Here is a 19398-nt window from a genome sequence, read left to right as displayed (position 1 = left end):
TGTGGGGAGACGTGTATGTTGTACCCAAAGCATTTTCTGCCTTCAGGGACATGTTACCGAACACACTCCAGGTGAGACTCGTCCCTGGTTTGTACTTGGAGAATAGTTGACTGACTTGTCCATTGCCCACGGGCAAAAGGTGCTGGGAGGTGGGTTCTGCTCTCTTATTCCTACCTATGTCCTCAGTCTAATCTGTGAGTAACAGTACCCATGGCGTGGAGTTTGAGCACTTTAAGTGATAGCTAAACCTAGCGCTAGGCAGTGCTTTTTATCTTGGAAATATGTAAACTTTCTTATAACGGTGACCTGAAGATGCTGAGCTCTACAAGTGCTTAATATTAGCATCACTGCACTCCATAACAGTCAATACAGTCAGAGCCTTTAAAGTTGATGTACGAGAGTAGGTATACACGTGCAGGATATTTAAGACCGTGAAATACGTCCAGAGGTAGAAAGCGAACAGATGAGCTGATGTACCTTTCAGTGGAGTAGTGTGCTTGAACGCTGGACCTCTTTGCAGCCGATTCTTGTTGGCAACTTAATAGCTTGGCTTGATCTTTGAAAATGGCACGTGGAGTAACATCACTGCTCCTTAGTCCTGCATGCGCTGTGTTTCTGACGCACAGCATCCAGGTTTGGCTGTAGCTGTGTGGCTACACAGCCGAGGGAGAAGCTGCATTTCTGCTGCTTCTGTCGTTTGTGTGGTGGGGACTGGCTGAGAAAATGAAGCATCCTCATAAACGTTGTCCTACAGTGGAGCTTCCCATTTTAAGGAGGCAGCGCAGATGAGATCAGCAGATGAGTTCCTTTTGGTCTCACAGAAGATTCGATTCCTCTATTTCCAGAGTCCTCTCTCATTTCAGAGCACCCCAAATCCTTATAGAGCTTCAGTGACCTCAAAATGCAGCTGTCTCTGTGCTGAAGTAGGAAATCACCAATGCACTTGCCTATAGAATGGGAAAGGAAGGACATTTGGGCCAGTCTAGGTGGGTGGACAACTCTCATGGAAGATGCTGCCACCTTTCTGAGGACATTGAGTGGAGTCTCCTAACGGCATCTGCATTCCAGCTTGTTGAGTTGCAGCCTTTTGCACAGCAAGGGGCTCGCTTCCTTCTTCCTTACCCCCACCAAAATATAAACCAGATCCTTATTAAATTCCAGCTCATTAAATCGTCTTTTCTTCTCTTTCTAGATTTTTTAGTGTACAAGTTAGAAGCTCAGGAAGCTCTGAACAAGGAGAAGGTAGGTATGGTTTATTCCTTAGAGTGTGTGTGTAATAATGGTAAAGATTTTTCTAGTTTCACTGCGGTCCTGAAGTCAGTCCTGCTGTCTGGAAGGCACGAAAGGCTCTGGAGCACAAGGTGAACTTTGGCTGACTCGACCTTGCAAGGCTGCTCGTGTGTGAGATTTTACTTCATCTTGGGGAAGGACTGTGGTGTGCTAGAGCTATTCTGCCTAGTCTCCCATGCATGATAGCAGAGTAGAGGACTTGATTGTCAGCTCCTGGTGTAGCAGGGAGCCCTGCGCTGCGGTCTGAAAAGAGAATTGCTGGTTCATGGTCCAGAAGAGTCCTGAGGGAATTGAATGCAAGGCACACCACAGGGAACATGGAGAAGAAAGGCCATGGTGTTGTTGGGGAAAGCATAGCCATTACTGTCTGTTTTCAAGCATTGTCAAATGATTTCCCTCGCCTGTGGACTTGTCATTTGGCAGGGAAAAGGTGGACGACTCGGTGAGGGTTAGGAAGAAATGCATCCCTGGGTTACAGCCTGTCCCATTTGCTTGAAGTTATGAGGCTGGTTTTATTCCTTTCTCAGAGCATCTGTTAATGAGATGCTGGAGAAGGGGAATTGCTTTTAGCCTGCTTGCCTGTGGGCGAATGTCATCCTGTTGCAGAAGGGAACTCGGGGATGAATATCTGAATGCTCTAATGGCTGGGCAGCTCCCTTCCAGTTTGTGCTCATTTACTGGTAATATTTCGTACCGTATTGAGTGTTTATCATATAAGTTAAATTGTGGGTTGTAGTGGGAATCTCTGCATGGTGGTTAGTTTGCACTTCCATGGTGCTGCTTCGTGTCTCAGCCGCGTTGCTTTAAGCTCCCAAAACACAGATCCCAGCAGATGCTGGAAGAACTGCATGCAACGGGGAAAGCTGCGGCGCGTTCCCTCTCAGGTGCCGCTGCTGCTGTGGGGACTCGGCCTCTGAGCGCGGGTGTCTGGTGGCTTTGGCACTTGCTGGGTTGAGATGCTGGTGCTACAGGGAAGACTGGTACCCTGAGGACAAAGGGGAAGGATGGGACCCTTAGCAAGGCAGAAGCAGATCTGTTAAACGGGTACAGACCTGTCTGTGGACACATGTAAATCCTCCTCTGCTGCTGGGTTGTGTCAGTTGAGCTTGGCTGGATAGCTGTACCTAGCTACAGGAGTTTGCTTTAGGCTTACTCAATTGCTTAGTGATTGATTTATTTTTTTTTTGTTAAATGGTACAGTGTAGGCGAAAGCCTTAGCTCTGGTGCTGTCTGCCTCCCCCTCAGCTGCTGCAAAGAGTGCTCAGCCTGTTTGGGGGGGGGGGGGGTGTGTGTTTGCTGTGCAGAGCTCTTTCAGTGCGGGGTTTGTCCTAGATAAAGAACAGAAGACTGGGGAACATGACTCTGAATGTGAATCAAGAGAGTGCAATGAATTAGCTGGTGGCTGGCGGTTCTGAAAGGATTCTCTTCCAGTTGTGCTCAGGCTGCGTGTTCCCCTGGTCACCTTGGTAGGCTCGTTCCCAGTCACCACGTGTGTGAATGGGCAGTGGGAACGGGCTGTGGGTGCAGTGGCTGGGCAGGTGCTCATGTGTGTTTCTCCCTGCCTTAGGCTTTTTCTGGGATCTAATGAGACTGTTGAATCTTTTTTTCTCCTGAAAGTCTTCTTTTTTCTTTCCAGCAAGACTCTATGAACAGATATGGGGCCCTCAGTTCCCAGCACAAGATACTGAAGGTAAGAGAGGAGTCTGGTTTCACGTGCTCACCATCTGCTGCGTGTTAAAGAATGCTCCTTGGAAGGGGAGTGGATGCTGTCACTTACTGGAGATACCTAGGAGAGACCAAGGGTTTCCTGCAGCTAGTGCCAGCACAGAGGGAGGAGACCACACAGTGGTGTTGATCTACATTCCTTCCTGACTATTCAGGTTCATGGGAGTTTCCTATTTATTCCGTTGGGCTTTGAATCAGATTACAGCCTTCACCTACACCTCACTTCAATGGCAGTCTTTGTGCAGTTTATTGCACAGGAGTTCTGTTGTTCAGCCTGTTCTTTTCTGGGTCTCTCAGTGTGAAAATGGGTCTATTCATTGTGCCTTGCCCTTTGGGCTAACACAATGTATTCCAGTCCATGCAAGAGGCTCACAGGGGGGTGGCTTATAGCATTTTATGGCTTATCGCGTGCTCTATCTGAAATATACCCTATGAGGAAAGGCTGAGAGTGTTGGGTTTGTTCAGCCTGCAGGAGAGAAGGCTCTGGGGAGACTTTATTGTGGCCTTTCAGTACGTAAAAGGGGGTCTACAAGAAAGATGGGGGCAATCTTTTTAGCAGGGCCTGTTGTGATAGGACAAGGAGTACTGGTTTTAAACTAGAGGGTAGATTTAGGCTGGATATAAGGAAGAATTTATTTATTTTTTTTACAACAAAGGTGGTGAAACAGTGGCACAGGCTGCCCAGAGAGGTGGTAAGAAGCCCCATCCCTGGAAACATTCAGGGTCAGGTTGAACTGGGCTCTGAGCAACCTGATCTGGCTGAAGATGTCCCTGCTCACTGCAGGGGGTTGGGCCACATGGCCTTTAGAGGTCCCTTCCAGCCCAAACTATTCTGTGTTGAAGTTTGCTTTTGTCAGAGCAATGCAGCTGTGGCTGGTGACGGTGGTTTTTAAACGTTTTTAGTTAGAGCATTGGCAGTGAAATGGTAACTTAATTCTGGGCTGTAGAAAGCGGGCGAGGTTCCAGCAACCCTTAGCACCGCTGGGTTGTATTTCCTGAGCAGAGTCGGACCTCCAGCTGCCTGGCTTTTGGATTCAAACTTTGGGAAAAGGGAAGTACAGTTCTGTCTCTTGGGTATTATCCAGCACTGCGGATTCTGGGAACACTTTGCAATAGTAATGTTCCTCTTCATAGCAACTGCAGTCTGAGCAGAATGCGCTGGTTTGCTTGTCTCGAGGGAACAGTGAGAGCATTTTGTCCTGGCTCCCTTTCTCTTGCTTCCTTTTATTGGGGACGGGGTGTGGGGTGAGGGGGGCGGGGGGGGGGGGGGGAATAATCTATTTTTTTAACCACATTTATAGCTGCTGAAAGACAGACCAGCCCTTGGGACTGCAGCGTGGTAGATTTCAGCTCCCCCATCCTGAAAAAAGCAGTATTCAGCTCGGCTTCTAGCTGGTTAGAGACTGTGAGTAACACTTCTGTTACTGGAGCACAGGCAAAAAAGGCTTCCCACTGGTACTAGCTTCCTCAGGAGGATGATTGCTGCCAGCGATACCGTCACCTGGGAAGTAGGTGTGTAATGATGATGAGAAGCAATTAACTCTAAGCTGAAGGTCCCAAAGATCACCAAAGACTTCCATGAAGCCACATCAGTGTATCTGGCTTTGGTGTTTCTGACGGCTGCTGTCATTCTGACCTGTGTTGGAGTCATCTGTGTCCAAGTCTGTCTTGACTTTGTCCAAAAATAGCAGCTGCAGTAGTTGCCCGTGTCTGGATTCCTGCCGGGGCCAGACTTTGTCTTCAGTTCCTTTCATCCTCTTGAGGGGAGATTAAAATTTTTTGTTGTGCATTCTGCAGAACGCATCTTGGCGTTCACTGGAGCAGGCAGGCAAGGAGGTGGGTGGCTTTAAACAAAAGGTTTTTGACATGGACTTCCTGAAACTGCTGGAAAGTTGCGGTGAAGTGTGCCCTTCCTCTGCTTGTGGGCTAAGCGTCCAGTTACTGACTGTCCTGCACAATGCTGTCTCCAAAGCTGCTTTCTAAATCATGGCAGAAATACCTGGTTTTGAGGTACTCTGATTTTCTTCTCTTTGCCTGCTCATTTCCCCAGAGACCTCAGTGAGATAGAGCTACCGTGCTCATCGCTGATGCGGTGGCAGCTCCTCTGCTCGTAGCTGATGCATCTTGAGCACTACATGTCGTCTGAGGAGCGAAGGGAAGGTGGGATGAGAGGACTCGCTGGCCTGAATTCACACAGCAGAGCTGAAGGACTCCTGGTTTTTGAAAGCTTAGCTGACTGCCTGAAGGATACGCTTTCCCTGTATTGCAGGGTTGGGCACGGTGGGTAGGGTCACAGAGTGACACGTCAGGACGGCGTGGTCTCTCTTCCCTCACCCCCAGCTGCGTTTGTACGTGATGGGCACGACGCTCCTGTGCTGTGTTTTGCAGTTTCTGCTTGACTGAGTAAAACAGTGTATCTGAGGCAGAGGAGGGAATGATGGTACAGTCAGATGGGCAGCTCTGGGCATGAGGGGTTCCTGGCTTCCTCGGGGCTGTCGGCACACCTAGCTTTGGCAGCACTGACTGGGTCAGGAATGCTGTGGTTACAGTTAAGTTGCTTCACTGAAAAACTATCACACATGGCATGTTCCAGACCTCCTGTCCTGCAAGGACAACAAAACAGTGCCTTGAGATTCCTCCTGAAGTTTATCTACATTGGTCACAGCCATCCTGAGAAACCAGCTGAGAGTGAGGATGCTCTGTGTGCTTAATGAGCTGGACTGGGCCTCAGGTGCTCTGTGTGACCTTGGTCAAGGCACTTATCTCCCTTTTCAGCTTCCTGCTGCTATCAAAGGATGAATATTCCCTCCCTTCTTCCTGGCTGTGAGCAGTCTGAGGACAGACATTATGCACATCATCTGCCAGATGGAATATGGGTTAGAAGTTAATTGACCTGAGCTGATGAGGACTTAAAATTCCTTGAATTACTTAGAGTTTCTTGTTAGAATTGATTCTCACTTGCTAATGTTGCTGGCTTCTGAGGTGTTTAGTATCAAAATGATTTTAGGGATGTGGTTCCTCTGCAGTGCTTTCTGCCGGTGGCTCTGATGAGAACTGTAAGTACCTAATGTCTCTGAAAGCCAGAGCAGGAGTCTTTTTATTCTCTTTATTTTCCCTCCTGATCTTGTGATATGATTAAGCTGACGTCCTTGTCGCTCTTCTTTGTTCTGTCTCTGGGACCCCTCCATACCGATAGCTTTTTCCTCCGCGTTGCATGTATTTTTGGAGCACAGGGTTTTTTTCCTCTCCTTTCAGTGGGGGATAATTGCTTCAGGGGAGAATGCCTGGGCCAGAGATGCTTTGTTTTACTGGGGCTAAATGCAATCATCGATAGCATTTAGAGGTTTGGGTTTTTTTAAAAGGAAGATTGGGTTTTTTACAGGAAGGCTGATTGAAATTGCTGCCTGAGTCCTGAGGAGCTATTGTGTGGAAGGGCCAGGGTTCACCTGTGAGCCAGTCAATCTGCATACATAATTGGGGTTGACAAAGTGAATGTGGAAGGACTCTCTAGGTTACTATGGGAACAAAAAAGGAGGTGAATTCTGGTTCAGTGGGTCTGACCAAAAGGATGGCTCAGCATGTTTTGTTCTTGGGCTCTGCAAGAGGGGAGGGGGGGAAGAGAACAGCTCTTCAACCTGCTCCTCTCTGGTGAATTCTTGGCCTGCTTGAAAGAGTCTGTGGTCCTGTGAGAGCCCTGCTGTCCTGGCATTTCATGCCTGTGAGCCCCATGTTATTGTGGGGAAAGTGGGTGCTCTCATCTTTCTCTGGATGTAGAAGGTCTCCCTCCTGTTCCAGCAGCTTGGAGAGGTGGGTGGGGGAACAGCCAGGCTATCGGGAAGCAAACAAAGCAGAGAGAACAACCTGAGTGTTTAGGTGTCCGTGTGACCGAAGGGACTAGGAGTAGCTGTGCACAGAAAGGCAGCAGGAATCAGACCTTCGCCCTGCTTCAGGGCGAACTGCTCCAGCAGTGCAGTGTGCAGGCTGATGCCACGGGCACCACGGAAGCTCTCCTGGCAGGTAATGTTGTCCTCCAGCACATCTGGGACTCTGGAAGGGACCTTGGATTTGTACAGTGTTCCACAGGCATTGGGCCTGATACCAGCAAATACTACAGCCTGCGTTGCTCTCGCAGGGCAGGGTGTGCAGGGAGGCTGGGAAGGAGTAGGAGTAGCTCTTGGCTGTGTCCCAGAGTCGCCGTCTCTTTTTCAGGCAGGAGTGGTCTTGCCACCACATTCTGGTTCCAGTTCAGTGGCTTTCAAGGGGACCTCCCAAACTGCTTCACAAAGCAGAGGTTAATTGGCGTTTCGCATCCCTCCTGAACCACTGAACACAAAGAATATTTTACTGTATCTGGGATTTCCAGCTTCCTCATTGGAGGAATAAACATCTCTTCTGCGTCCCCAAGCAAATGATTGAACAGAGGCGCTCGAGTAGCACTTGGCAATAGCTAAATTACTCGTCTCCTTCTTGTACTGACTCTTTGTCACTTCTCTTCATATTCAGAACCAGCATGAAGATGTCAAGAAGCAGCTGCTTGACCTGCAGCTGCAGCACAACAGCTTGAAACTGGAACATCGTAAGACACTGGAGTCCCATAGCCAGAAATATGCCCAGCTGCAGCAGGAGAAGGACAGTGAAGTCACAAACTTGCAGGGTGAGTGGGATGGAGAGCTGAGAAACCACCAGGCAGAGGAAGGACTGAAGAACCAAGCTCAGGGGCCACTTGTCCGGGGACATTGCTCATTCCTTTCCTTATGTTCCATCAGTACTTTCCACGTATAATGTGGCCTCAGGAGACGTGTGTTGGAAGTTGTGCCTCTGTCAGCGAGTGTCACAGAGAGCAGAAGAGGTGTCTGAGCAGTGGGCACTGCTCAGGGCTGTTAAAATTAAATTGAGGGGTTTTTGCTAGATTCGATTGCAGAAATGACTCTCTCACCCCGGGGATGCTGGGGGAAAGCAGAAGCCCACTGGGAAATACAAGGGAACGCGTTCACAGATGGAGCTGGGTTCTGTAGCTCCTCTTGGTTGTCCTAGTTGCTTTACAGCTTTGGGGCAGCTCTCGGGTTGGTGACACAGCTATCTACATGCAGAAGATGCTGGGATCTGGGGATGATAGAGCTGTGTCGTGATCCAGTGGCTGTGGTGCTGTTAGGGTATCTGTGCCCTGTTCCTGAAAATCCCTGCTTCTCCAAGTGGCTTTGGATGCTGATTAATGGGAGATGAGTAGATGTTCCAATAGCTGAAGCTTCCTGGTCTTGTGAACTGGAGCCTGTTTAATCTTGTTTCCCTCCTCCCTTTACTCCCGGCCCTCTCCTGCTGCATTATGAACTATTTTCTCCTCTGATTTACAGGAACTGCAGTCTATTTATGCTGCATTTCACACCCCAGCACAACCTGTCCACTGATTCTGTACTCTGTGGGTTTTTTTTTTCTCATCACACATTGGCACAGTCTGCTCTGAAGGCAGAGGGATTGTTTTGATATTTGAGCTTCTGTTGGAGATAAGGAGCCTGTAATTACAGCTGACACTTCCTTCTCATTGACATCAGTGGTAAAACTCCTGGTGAGGTCATTGGGACCAGGATTTCGTGTCTCCCATGCTGGTGGTAGAGAGAGGACATACAATGGCATGAAGGCTTTGATTTCCAGTCTCTGAATATGCTCTGAAGACCATTACTGAGGATTCTTTTGGACATCTCTCCCACACTTGAGGTGTCTTTGGTTCTCTTGAAGACCTGGGGACATGTCTGTATTGTAGTCAGGAGTCTTAGCAGTAGCAGTCTTGTGCTAGCTGCCATCTCACCTGGACTAGCTGCCTAGACACATATCCCCTACTTGCTGCTCCAGGCCAACACCCACAGCTGTGTGTGCTTCCAGCACTCTGTGTACACAGGATAACTCTGTTAAAGCTGTTCTAGCTGTACTCCCAATCCCAAATTTCCTTCTGGCTGCAGGAAAGACGAAGCTGCCTTTCCTCAGTTTGACGTTCACCTTCACCGCAAGGCAGGAGCACAGCACCCAGCCTCAACGGCAAAGTGGCCTGTCCCAGGGATGAATGTTATAAAACAATAAAAAAAACCCCAAACTGCTGTAATGGAGAACATCTCTAATCTTTAGCTGAAATCTTGTACGGATTCAGCCCACAGCAAAGTGACCATCCTGTTGGGGGAAACATCCCCATCCTTGTCCTGGCAGGTGCAAGTGTTTTGCAGAGAAATCCTGGTCCATGCAGTCCTAGTGATATTTTCAGAGAGCTTCAGGAGCCAAAAGGAGACTGACAGTTTCTAACACAGTCTGCCTTCTTATCGGAGGATACACAAGTATATTCAAGGCAGTGAAATGTAAGTGCGTTGTGTGTCTGGTCACTGAAGCACTTAGGAGTGTGCAAAGAGCTTGGAAGGAGCCTGGCCTGGGGGCTGCAAGGCACAAGCTCGCTACTTAACAGCATTGGAATAAATGTGCCCGAGGACCAAGCTGTCCTGTGATGGCTTTCTGTAAGTGGGTTGTGGGGTTTTTTGTTTGTACCATCCTTCCATTTCATCCTACTGCTGCTCTGTGCAGCAAGAGGGAACCTCCTTATCGGGTCTGCTCTGGGTTCAGGAGACTGACAGACCTTTCTTGCAGTTGTTTCTCAACCTTCCAGGTACCACAGGTAGGGGCAGGGATCACTGCTTGCTGCTCTCCCTGCTATTTAGCTGCAGTGGATAAGGGACATGAAACAAGTATCTTGCTCTGAGAGCAAGCACAGCAAGAGCCTGACCCCGAGAGCAGTAGTTAGCAGGGGTGCTCCGGAGAGGAGGAAGTTCCTTGGATGGGCAGGACTCCTGAGTGCAGAAAGGAATGATGATTTGGGTTTGTCAGTGTGTTTGGCTAGTCCCTGGCTAGTGCTTCATCGTAATTCCCGGGCTTGGAGAGATCTATGAGGTCAAGAGGAATTTATGGTAAGGAAGAGAGATACTACACTGGTGAAAAGAGCGCTCTCAAGCAAATTTCTTCTTCTCTTGCAGATACAGTCTTTAAACTCAGAGAAGAGAGCAAGCTGCTTCGGAAGGCCCACCAGGAAGTTCACTCTCAGCTCCTTAATGCCCAGGTAATCAACAAGAGGGTGTCTGTGACCAAGTGGGACAATCTTTCACTGGGGCTTGGGTGCACTAGCAAATATTCTCTAAATAATGACCTTGTTATCAACTGTGTTCCACTATGGTGAGTTGCCTACAACAGTGCTGGTAGGTGCTGGTGCTGGTGCTATGGATGAATTCTGTACAAGTAATATTCCCCAGCCTGGAATCTGTCTCAGTAGCTGAAAATACAGGTATGCTGCACAAGTCCCTGTGGTTCAAGTGAGCATGAACCAGCATATTCCCAACCCTGGAATGCCTCCTGTCACTTACCCATGTCTCCTACTCCCTCCCTAAATGATGAAGTGTCTCTCTGCAATTAGTTTTATATAAACCAAGAAATAGTAATGTAGAGGTGCCTTGCCTAGCTTGCTGGGACTACAGATAGATATTCAACCACACTGGCAAAAAGGCCTGTTTCGGCATCTCCTTGTGAAGCCTTAGAGAGGGAAACCTAGGGAAAAATTCGGAAAGAGCGATGTGAAAAAAGTTAATGTTCAGTAATAACTGTTGGTGCGATGGTTTTGGAGGCCAGGGCAGGCATGCAAGGGGTGCTGGCTTAAGATTAGAGAGGCAGAAAAGCTTTTTTTCTGCAGGTGAAAAAAAAACAAACCAGTTTTGTTGGTAGGGTGTTGGGCTCATGCCATGGAGATGGTGTGAGCCTCTTCAGCACCCTGGAAGTCCTGGCCTCACAGAATTCTGCTCACCCAGCTGAAGCTGGGAGCTCCCAGATGGCTTGGGAGAAGGGAGAAAGCTGGGTATGCTGGGAGAAATGTGAGAACTTTATGTCTCTACAGCATCTGTCTGAGGCTCTTGCACTGAGCCAAGGCACAAGCAGCTTTGTAAATACACTTTAAAAGGCACGTCGCAGTCTGAATTCTGGTTTTCTGTTGTAATTAACAACCTTCTGTCAAGCGCTCCCTTGGATTACAGGATAAGCCCAGAAGCAATTAGCTCGTTGCGGTTAGATGCTGTTGACAACGGATTCTTCCCCTGAACTGGATGATGAACTTGAACGAGAGGTGTGGGGGGTGGTGGGTTTTTGACTTCTACAAGGTTGCTCCTGAGCTCTGACCTGATCTGCCCTGCAAAATAGCAGGGACTAAGTGTCTCTAGGGCATTGCGAACTTCACAGATAACTGGTTGCTCCAGGCAGGAAGCCCAGGTTACTGGCACTGCAGGCAGCTGTCATTTGACAGCTCTCTGGCTCGTGTCAGACGTGGTTTGAGGGGTCCCAGGTGGAGCAGCAGCATATTTGACTTGCCTGCTGCCTTCATAATCGCATCTTACCACGGAAAGGCTTTTTTACCGCGCTCCTCCACGTGGCTAAGGCAAACTGGCAGGATCCTCTGCGGTGATGCTGCCTGCAGTGTGCTTGTTGGAAACTAAACAAAGACTTCTGGTCTCCATAGGGGTCAGCCCAGCAAGCTCATCCCCGGAATGGAGACAGCATGTGATTACAAACTTCTCCAGTGCCCCTGGCAACCCTGCATTCACACCTCCTGCTGTCAAAATGTCTCTCAGCCTTCATTTTCAGGTGTCCTGACCAAACTTACAGAGCAGTGACATCAGCAGCTACTCTGAAGCTTCTTCAAGCAACGCTGAGACCCAGTCAGGTCCATCCAGGCCTCTGCCATTGCCAACTTGGGTCAATATCAGTTGATCAAAGGTCCTCTCTTTTGTCATTACCTATTTCTGCTTTTGGCTTGCTGGCTCAATGCTGAGTGCATTTGTATCTGGCACACCCTGTAGGACCAGTCCTGCGTTACTCCTCAGCAGAGTGCCCTTCAAACGGTATTTGACTGACTGCTGCATTAGGGGAAGCAATCAGCAGCTCAAGTGTGCAAGCTAGAGCATACTCTGAACAGCAATAAAAAAAAACAACTTGGCTGGAGATGGCTGAGGCTACGAAGTCAAGCGCTTGCAGACTGGAGAACGTGGTGGCAGCTTTTGTGCTGCCAGTCTTAGCTTTTGGCCCCTTCGGTGTTGTGACCAATGGGAAAAGTAGTTGGCAAGAAACAGCTCGCTGTCACTTCTTGCCAAAATTAAGAGTGAGCAAGAGCAAAAGTATTTGCCCCGGGTGTAGGAGACACGGTTCAGCTCCCTGCTCTGAATGTGCAACAAAGCTGTGCTCCAGCCATCTGTCTGACTGCTATTTCTGGCTCTTACAGAAGTGGCAGTGGTTGGCCCCAGTGATTTCAGAAAGTACTTTGACAATGAACCTACTATTAAATCTGGAAGTTTTCTGATCAGGCCTTTGTAGTGTCTAAATAGTGTTTCATAACACGAAGGTGAATGGGATTGCATTTGCCTTCAGTGGGGTGAAATGCCCTGTGTTGGAGCAGACACCCACAAAGACTCCCAGCACCTTTAGCAGCGCTGCAGCTCTTCATTGCAGCGTTGGTTTGCACCGAGCGTCCTGTTGATCTTGCTGCTTTCTGGTGGGGGAAATGTCTAGAGGAGTAATTTGCATTCTAGACAACACGTTTGTTTTCCAAGGGTTGTAACAGGTTTCGTGAGCCCAGCCTGAGTAGCTGTTGTATCAGTTGGTCTGTCAGGTAGGACGAGGCACAGAGGCATCAAGCGATGTATGCGCAGTTTGCCGTGACGGGGTGCAAACAGCATGTGGGAGTCTGTGCACTGAGGCTGGTCTAAAGCTTCATTCCTCTGGGCTGACCCCTCAACAGGCTTTTGATGGGTATAAGTTTTGCTTCTATCTGCCGTGTTCTGGCTGGAAGCAGTCTCCTCCTAGCTAGGGCTATATCCCATGAGCTGTTCTTGGCTTCCTCTTCCTTTCCTCATTCCTTTTATGTTAGCTTTGCTGAGTGGTTTTACTGGGTTTTGTTTGGTTTTGGTTTTAATTTTAAGGTCAGATTTCAGGGGGAAGAACTGAAATCAACAGAGCCTGCTCAGGAATTAATTTCCTGCTGAACTTTCCTTGCTGCTTGGAAGCTTTCCTACTCTGCCCAGTCCCTAATTTGGTCCGTTTCCAGGTACCCTGGCAAGCCTATGAAAATTTCTACCCCCGCCTCACTTCCCTATAAATAACTGGGGTAGGAGTGGGGAGCTCTTCCTGAGTAGCTGCTTCAAGCCCTGCTTTTCAGAGTTGGAGACGGAAGAAAGAAGCTGCAGTAAAGTGTTGCATTTGCTCACCAGTCCAGGAGAATTTTCATTTGGCTTGCAAAGTAAATTGTCAAGTAGGATTATGCCAATTATTGTCAGCCCTGCTGAGATGAGCACATCCATGAAGAAATGCCTCCATGGGAAGAAAAAAAGCTGACCTGAAGGTGCATGTGTGAGGCAGAGGAGGAGCGGGAGCCACACAGAACAAGACCCAGGATACAGTTCTTATGCAAAGACAGGAGTTACATCAATGGCTCATGCGCTAAATAGCATTGGGCAAAGAGCTGGTGTCATGGGTCAGCACTTCCAGGGTAAAAGCATGTGATAAAACGCTTTGCAAAGGGGAGGTTACAGAATATCCATGAAATCTGGAGGGCAAGCTGAAGACTAGCTTGGGCTTGTTATTAATGGTTGTGGATTATCTCCAGCCTTTCATGTATTTTTATATATATCTTCTTTAATGTATCTGTGCTGAACAACTGCCCATAAAAGTGACTATCCTCAGCAAGGAGTGGTTTAACCGTTATTGGGTGAGGTTTCTCTGTACCCTTCTCATCCCCTCAGGCCCAGATGGAAGAGTTCAGGCAGCTCAAGGAAGCTCTACAGAAGATGCCAAGCTTCAAAGGAGGAGGAGCTGGGAAGGGGCAGCAGCAGTTCCAGGTGCTGAAGGAGCAGCCGGTGGTGCCAGCCAACAGCCAGCTGCAGCTCGGGAGGCAGAAGGTGTGGTATTCCCAGGAAAGCCCGGGGAGGAGAGCTCCGCAGGGCTTCTGTGGGTTTTCAGCGTGGGGCTTCGAACTGGAGGGAACAGAGCTTGTTTCTTTAGAGTTTGCTCTTGACCTTCCTCTTCCTCGCAGGCTTTTCCCATCCACCAGGACAATCGCCCTGTCGGGAACCCGCCGGCATCGCAAGTCTCTGGGGTTCAGAAGCAGGCGGATGGCCCAGCGCCGCAGGGCCACAACTCGTACGGTAACGACGGCCCGAAGCTGCAGGCTGACGTGCTCGCCACCCACCCAGCCCCGCGGCCAGATGCCAATTCGCTACCCGATGCCATGCCAGCCTGGCCAGCCAGACGTGGGGATGGCCACATGATCCGATTCACCCGGACCATGAACAGCCTACCACATGGGAACCCGGTGAGTTCTGCACGCTTCGCCCCTTGTTTTGCATGGCCCTCGCTTTAGAAGCTCAGAATTAGGTTTGTGATGACATGCACGTGTGCATTCCACTTCCCTCATGTGGAAACTGTCCTGGCCTCAGGTTTCAGACTCCTGTGCGCTCTTCAGAGAGTTTGTGGTTTAGTGGCTGGGCTCAGATGAACAGGCTGGGGTTTTTTGTTCTGGATCCTGCTGGATCTGCAAAGAGTGAATCATAAAAGCGGCTCCCCTGCCTCCTGGGGTGATCGAGAGTGAGCTTATAGAAAGTAAATCTCTTTTTTTTTTAAAAAAAAAAAAAGCCCCCCGAACCAAAACAATTGCAATGTGGTTACACTATAATTACAGTGACTATTATAATGGCAACACTTGTGGGGTTTTTTTAGAGGTGGTTTTGTTGTTTTGTTGTTCCTCTTTTCTTGGAGATTCACCTACCCAAGACAAGCTTGGGTCCTGTAGGATCCAAATTATTTCTTCTTGGCTGTGGGGAAGGAGAAGGACTTCTCTTACTGCAGACTGGCTGGACAGGTTTGTTCAGCAGATTCAGGAGTGCTCCAGTTCGTTGAGAAACGATTCTTCTGGCCCATAAGCCTGCCCAAATACCAGTGAGACCTGCAGGTACCTGATAAGATATTAAGGGCTTGTGTATATCCCGAGGGCATGCGTGTGTCTTCTCTTCAGGATGTAAAGATGGTGATGCGCATCCAGGTGAAAAGCAACGAGGAAAGCCAGGCTCCTGGATTGTCACCGTCTGATCTGAAACAACCCTCTGCAGCAGGAAAACCTCAGATGCCAGACCACCACCGCTCCACGGGGAGCAAACAGGTGCAGATGCAAAGGTTGGTGGAACAAAACTCCCTTCTACTCCCAATGTTCAGGCTGAAAGGTACCACAGTCTCCATCTGGTCTCTCTTTTTGTGGTTTCGACTTGAAAGATAATGTTAGTTATTGGCTCCAGTGTCATCAAATTCTTGTAACTGAATGTTGCTGCCAGGTCTCTGCCTCAGAAGACTAGTCATGTTGGAGGCAATGGTGTGTGATTGAATGGTGTGGGTGCTGTGCTGGCATCAAAAAAAGGCTCTTTTGTTACTGGTGCGTGTTCTGCAGGCTGCCTTTGTCTCTGAACTGTTTGTAAAGTGTTTGTGTGGGGAGGAGCGGGAAAGAGGAGCTATGGCTGCGTGAGACCAGGTCAGCATGGTTACTAGCTAGAGGAGAGGGTGGGCCGGGAGTCTGAACCGACTTCAGGAAATCTCCTCCCTTTCAGTGATGGTGACTTAAATATCCTGTTTTGTTTAGCAAACAGAAGAGGTTCTGCATGATGGAAGCAACCCATCTGCAGCAGCTAGGGTGGCTAAAAATTCCTTCCGTTTCTATAAATAAGAGGCATTAAGTTGTACATTAGAGCTGCAACTTGCTCATTTTTTCCACCAACTAATCAGTAATCTGCCAAGCTCTGCAGGAACAACCAGACCTTGAGGATCTGAAAGCTGCTCATCTCCAAGGTTATATGGTAATCTAGAAGCAGCAGGCAACTAGCCCAGAGCAGATACTAGAGTTTTTTTGGTTTTGCTTCTAGGGCGAAGACAAATTCCCAAACTTTGTATTCTCTATTTTGCGTTTTTTCCTCCCAGGGAATGGAGCTTGTGTTCCCATTGCCAGTGCACTTCTGAGGTGTGCTAGGGGCTAGGGACTCACCTTCAGCGCCTGATTAGAAGGTGAAAAGTCAGACAGAGCTGAGAGCTGTGATCCCAAAACTATGGGGTTTATCCAGAATGGGGTAGAAGAGTGTAATGCAATAGTTCATGCCAGAAATGAAGATAGACTCCAACAGGCAGCCCAGGCTTTTTGTCCTGTCTCTGCTCCTGCATACCTGCACTTGGGATGGTGGAGTTTGCGTCACCTTCAGCTTCACCCAGGGAAGTCAAACCCATTCAACTGTATCAATACAAGGATCAGGGTTTACAGTAAAAAGTCTTGGAACTGGTACAATCTCCTGAGCTTGGCTGAAACCTTGGTATTAAAATTCCCTGCAACTTGGGGCTGTTGCTCATCTCAGACATCCTCAGCACAATGTGTTAACCAGACCTGTTCTTGAGAGCTCCGGGGAGGGGAGTCCCTTGGAAAGGGCAGAGGTTCAGACAATGGCATGAACGTACCCGTTCCGTGCCGGTAACAGAATGGCTAATTCCTACAGGGTGTTACTTGTGTTGGTGTGGTACCTGGGAGCCTGGTGAGGGACCAGGATCCTCTTGTACCGGGCGCTGTACAGGCACAGGAGAAACTGTTTACTGCCTCAGCAGCACTCACGGAAGACCGGTCTGTTTTGCAAAAGGAAGAAAATGTCTTTCTGAGGCTGCAATTCATCAAAGTCTGGCCATAATCCAAAAACTGACTGAAAATAGTGCTTCCTCATTTAGCTTATTTTTCCCCTGCATGTGTCCAGGTCATCTGCTCAGTTGACTGGAGCAAACCAGATTTAATTTCTGTTTTATCTGTAGAAGAGACTTCTGGATTTTGTTCTAAATTCAGCCTGATCCTACCCATTCTTCTCTGCCACTTTTGTTAACTTAACCTGTAATCTTGCCGGGTCAGGGATTGTGCTTTGTGCCTTTCTGTGAAGGGCAAAGTCCTCCCCATGCTGCTTTGGTAATAACATCTGCATGGACACACAGAGGATATTCTGTCTTTTTCCTGGGAGGGACTTGTGTGGGTGTAGCTGAAGGTGAGGGTTGAAGTTGTGATGGCGGAATGGCCTCTCCTTGGCTGTGTAGAGCCTAGAGAGGATACTGTCACGACCCTGTGAAAGAGAAAACGCAAATATTGGCTTTGTTTGGCAACTGATTTCTGCGAGGACAGAGATCATGGTATGTTTGGTGTCCTTTTCTTTTCCTGGATCTATCATCAAGAAATCGCTGAGCAGCTGGAGGCTGTTATTTACACGGCATGAGGTCTGCGATAAGGAGTGCACAAACCAACTTTCTCCAGAAGGTGTCAATGCCAAGAACAATATCAAACCGCAGCCGAGTACAAAGGAGGCCACACATCCAACGCCAAGAGCTGTTGCGTTGGGTGGCTGAGACCAGCAGTTTCCAGATGAGCTCTTGATGGCCGATTTGCACTTTGATGGTTTTTTTTTTTAATGGGGAAATCTGAGCCGAAGGCTGGGTTGTGATTTTTTTGTTTTCTTACTAAAAGGTTTGTGTGGTGGCAGTATGCTGGCTTTAAAAAGCTGCTGAAGCTATGGCCACTTGTTTCTCAGCAGTTAAAAACTTAAATGTCCTGACTCTTAAATCTCAGCTGGCTCATGTAGCAGGACAGGCAGTAATCCTGCTTGAAACTGGTGGTAACTTAAGTTAAAAGTTTTTATTTCGGTCACTTTTGAGAGTCCCTGTTATTGGGACTTCCTTCCTTTACCCTTCTTTGTTTCTGGAGGTGTCCCTGAGGAAGGATAGTTGGATTTTTTGGAAGAGATGTCCCTGAGGAAGAATAGCAGGATTTTTAGGAAGAGAACATTCCTTGTGACACAGCCCTGCCTTCTGGGCTTTTCAGGGGGGTCACTCAAACTGACAGGAAGATATTCTGCTGCTTCTCTGACCTCCGCTTCGTCTCCATGCAGTGGGATGGTGTTACGCTGCTGAGCCTCTGGCTGGGTACCCATGAGCTGCACTATTGCTGCAGGCGGAGGAGCATTAATGATAAAAGTGTTGTGCCTGGTGTTTACCTTGATATCAAGTCCTCGCCCCTCTGAGGCACTCCTGTTAAGAAGGAAGCAGATGGGGATATCGGTGTAGGCATCAGAAGGGTCTTTGAGGTGGAACCATTATGGGGGAAGGAATTCCTGACTATAGCTGCCTGAAAGGGGCTGCCTGAACTCTTGCAGACAGAGCTGTGTGTGGATAATTGATTTTTCAGATCAGAAGATGGATGAAAACACTTGGGGGCGGTGGTAGTGAAAGCAGCAAATCATGCTGGAACGTGGCTTCCCTCCCTGAATGATGAAATGAGACACTTTCCCATGTTCACCTAAAAACCAGAATCAAAACAACATGTGACTGTTTCCTTTCAGCTAGTTGGGGTTTCACTCTTTGGGTTGGTTCAAGGGACACATGCATGCTATGGAAGTTTTATAAACAGCCACTGGTTGAAGTATCCATCCCAGTTGTAAAGCTGGTAAAGAGCTTGTGGCTTTAAAAAATAAATAAATAAATTACCAGACAATGGAAACTGTCAATTTTGTATTGCAGTTTTCCTGTTTGTTTTGAAAGTTGGGTTTGTTTTTTTTTCTTCTTATAGGCCAAAATACTACAGGTTTACTTTAGCATCTTCATTTTTACATTAAGTTGGAACAATAAAGAGGACTTGTGGGTGTTTTTTTCTTTCTTTTTTTTTTTTCAGAAACTTAGATTTGTGTATTGGTGTGTGAGGCATGAGTAAGTATCGATTTAGACTTGGAGTTTAATGCTATGTGGATGTGTTGTTGTATCATATGAGTAGTACTAAAGCAATTCTATAATAAATGGTGTTTATAAAGCATAAATTATTTTGTACTCATGTGGCGTACTAAACGTTCTGTTTCAAGCAGATACACCAGTAACTAATGCAATCTGCTAGTTTTGCCAGAGAGTTAAATTGGGACAGACTTCTGCGTGTGTTGGAGGGTGGTGTTTTTTTTCCCCTCTGCTTGCCATTATGAAATGGCTCTAGATATACTGAGGCAGGGGTGTTCTCTCTTGTTTCATGTCCTTGTTGCAGCTGGAAAGACATCGTTAACAAAGTGAATGCCCAGATGGATGAAGGACAAGCGCACAGCTACCCAAAGAGCCTTCATTCGGAACCCAAGCCTGGGCAAGAGGCGCAGAAAGGCAGCCCACAGCCACCCAGTCAGAAGAGAGGGGAAGAGCATCACGGAGCTGATCAGGAAGGCGAGAAGGAAAGGACAGATGATGAGGAACTCGAAATGGGTATGGCTTCCCTAATCCTATGCTGTATGG

General features: G+C 48.2%; 1 protein-coding gene across 2 annotated transcripts in view; it reads left to right on the top strand.

Moving 5' to 3' along the window:
- The window catches only part of LOC104352542 (uncharacterized), a 33738-nt gene that overhangs the window by 8669 nt on the left and 5671 nt on the right, over positions 1-19398 (top strand). For both annotated transcript variants that reach the window (XM_086476229.1, XM_086476230.1), the window contains exons 3-10: positions 1193-1242; positions 2927-2980; positions 7519-7669; positions 10023-10105; positions 13821-13976; positions 14111-14389; positions 15089-15246; positions 19160-19368. In XM_086476229.1, the coding sequence (XP_086332355.1) occupies positions 1193-1242; positions 2927-2980; positions 7519-7669; positions 10023-10105; positions 13821-13976; positions 14111-14389; positions 15089-15246; positions 19160-19368 (1140 nt within the window). The remainder of the gene's footprint in view (positions 1-1192; positions 1243-2926; positions 2981-7518; positions 7670-10022; positions 10106-13820; positions 13977-14110; positions 14390-15088; positions 15247-19159; positions 19369-19398) is intronic.

Source organism: Leptosomus discolor, chromosome 20 (genome assembly GCF_034619465.1).
Source record: "Leptosomus discolor isolate bLepDis1 chromosome 20, bLepDis1.hap2, whole genome shotgun sequence".
Classification (NCBI taxonomy): Eukaryota; Metazoa; Chordata; class Aves; order Leptosomiformes; family Leptosomidae; genus Leptosomus; species Leptosomus discolor.
Note: the sequence above shows the minus strand (reverse complement) of the source record. Positions and strands in the feature narration are given on the sequence as shown.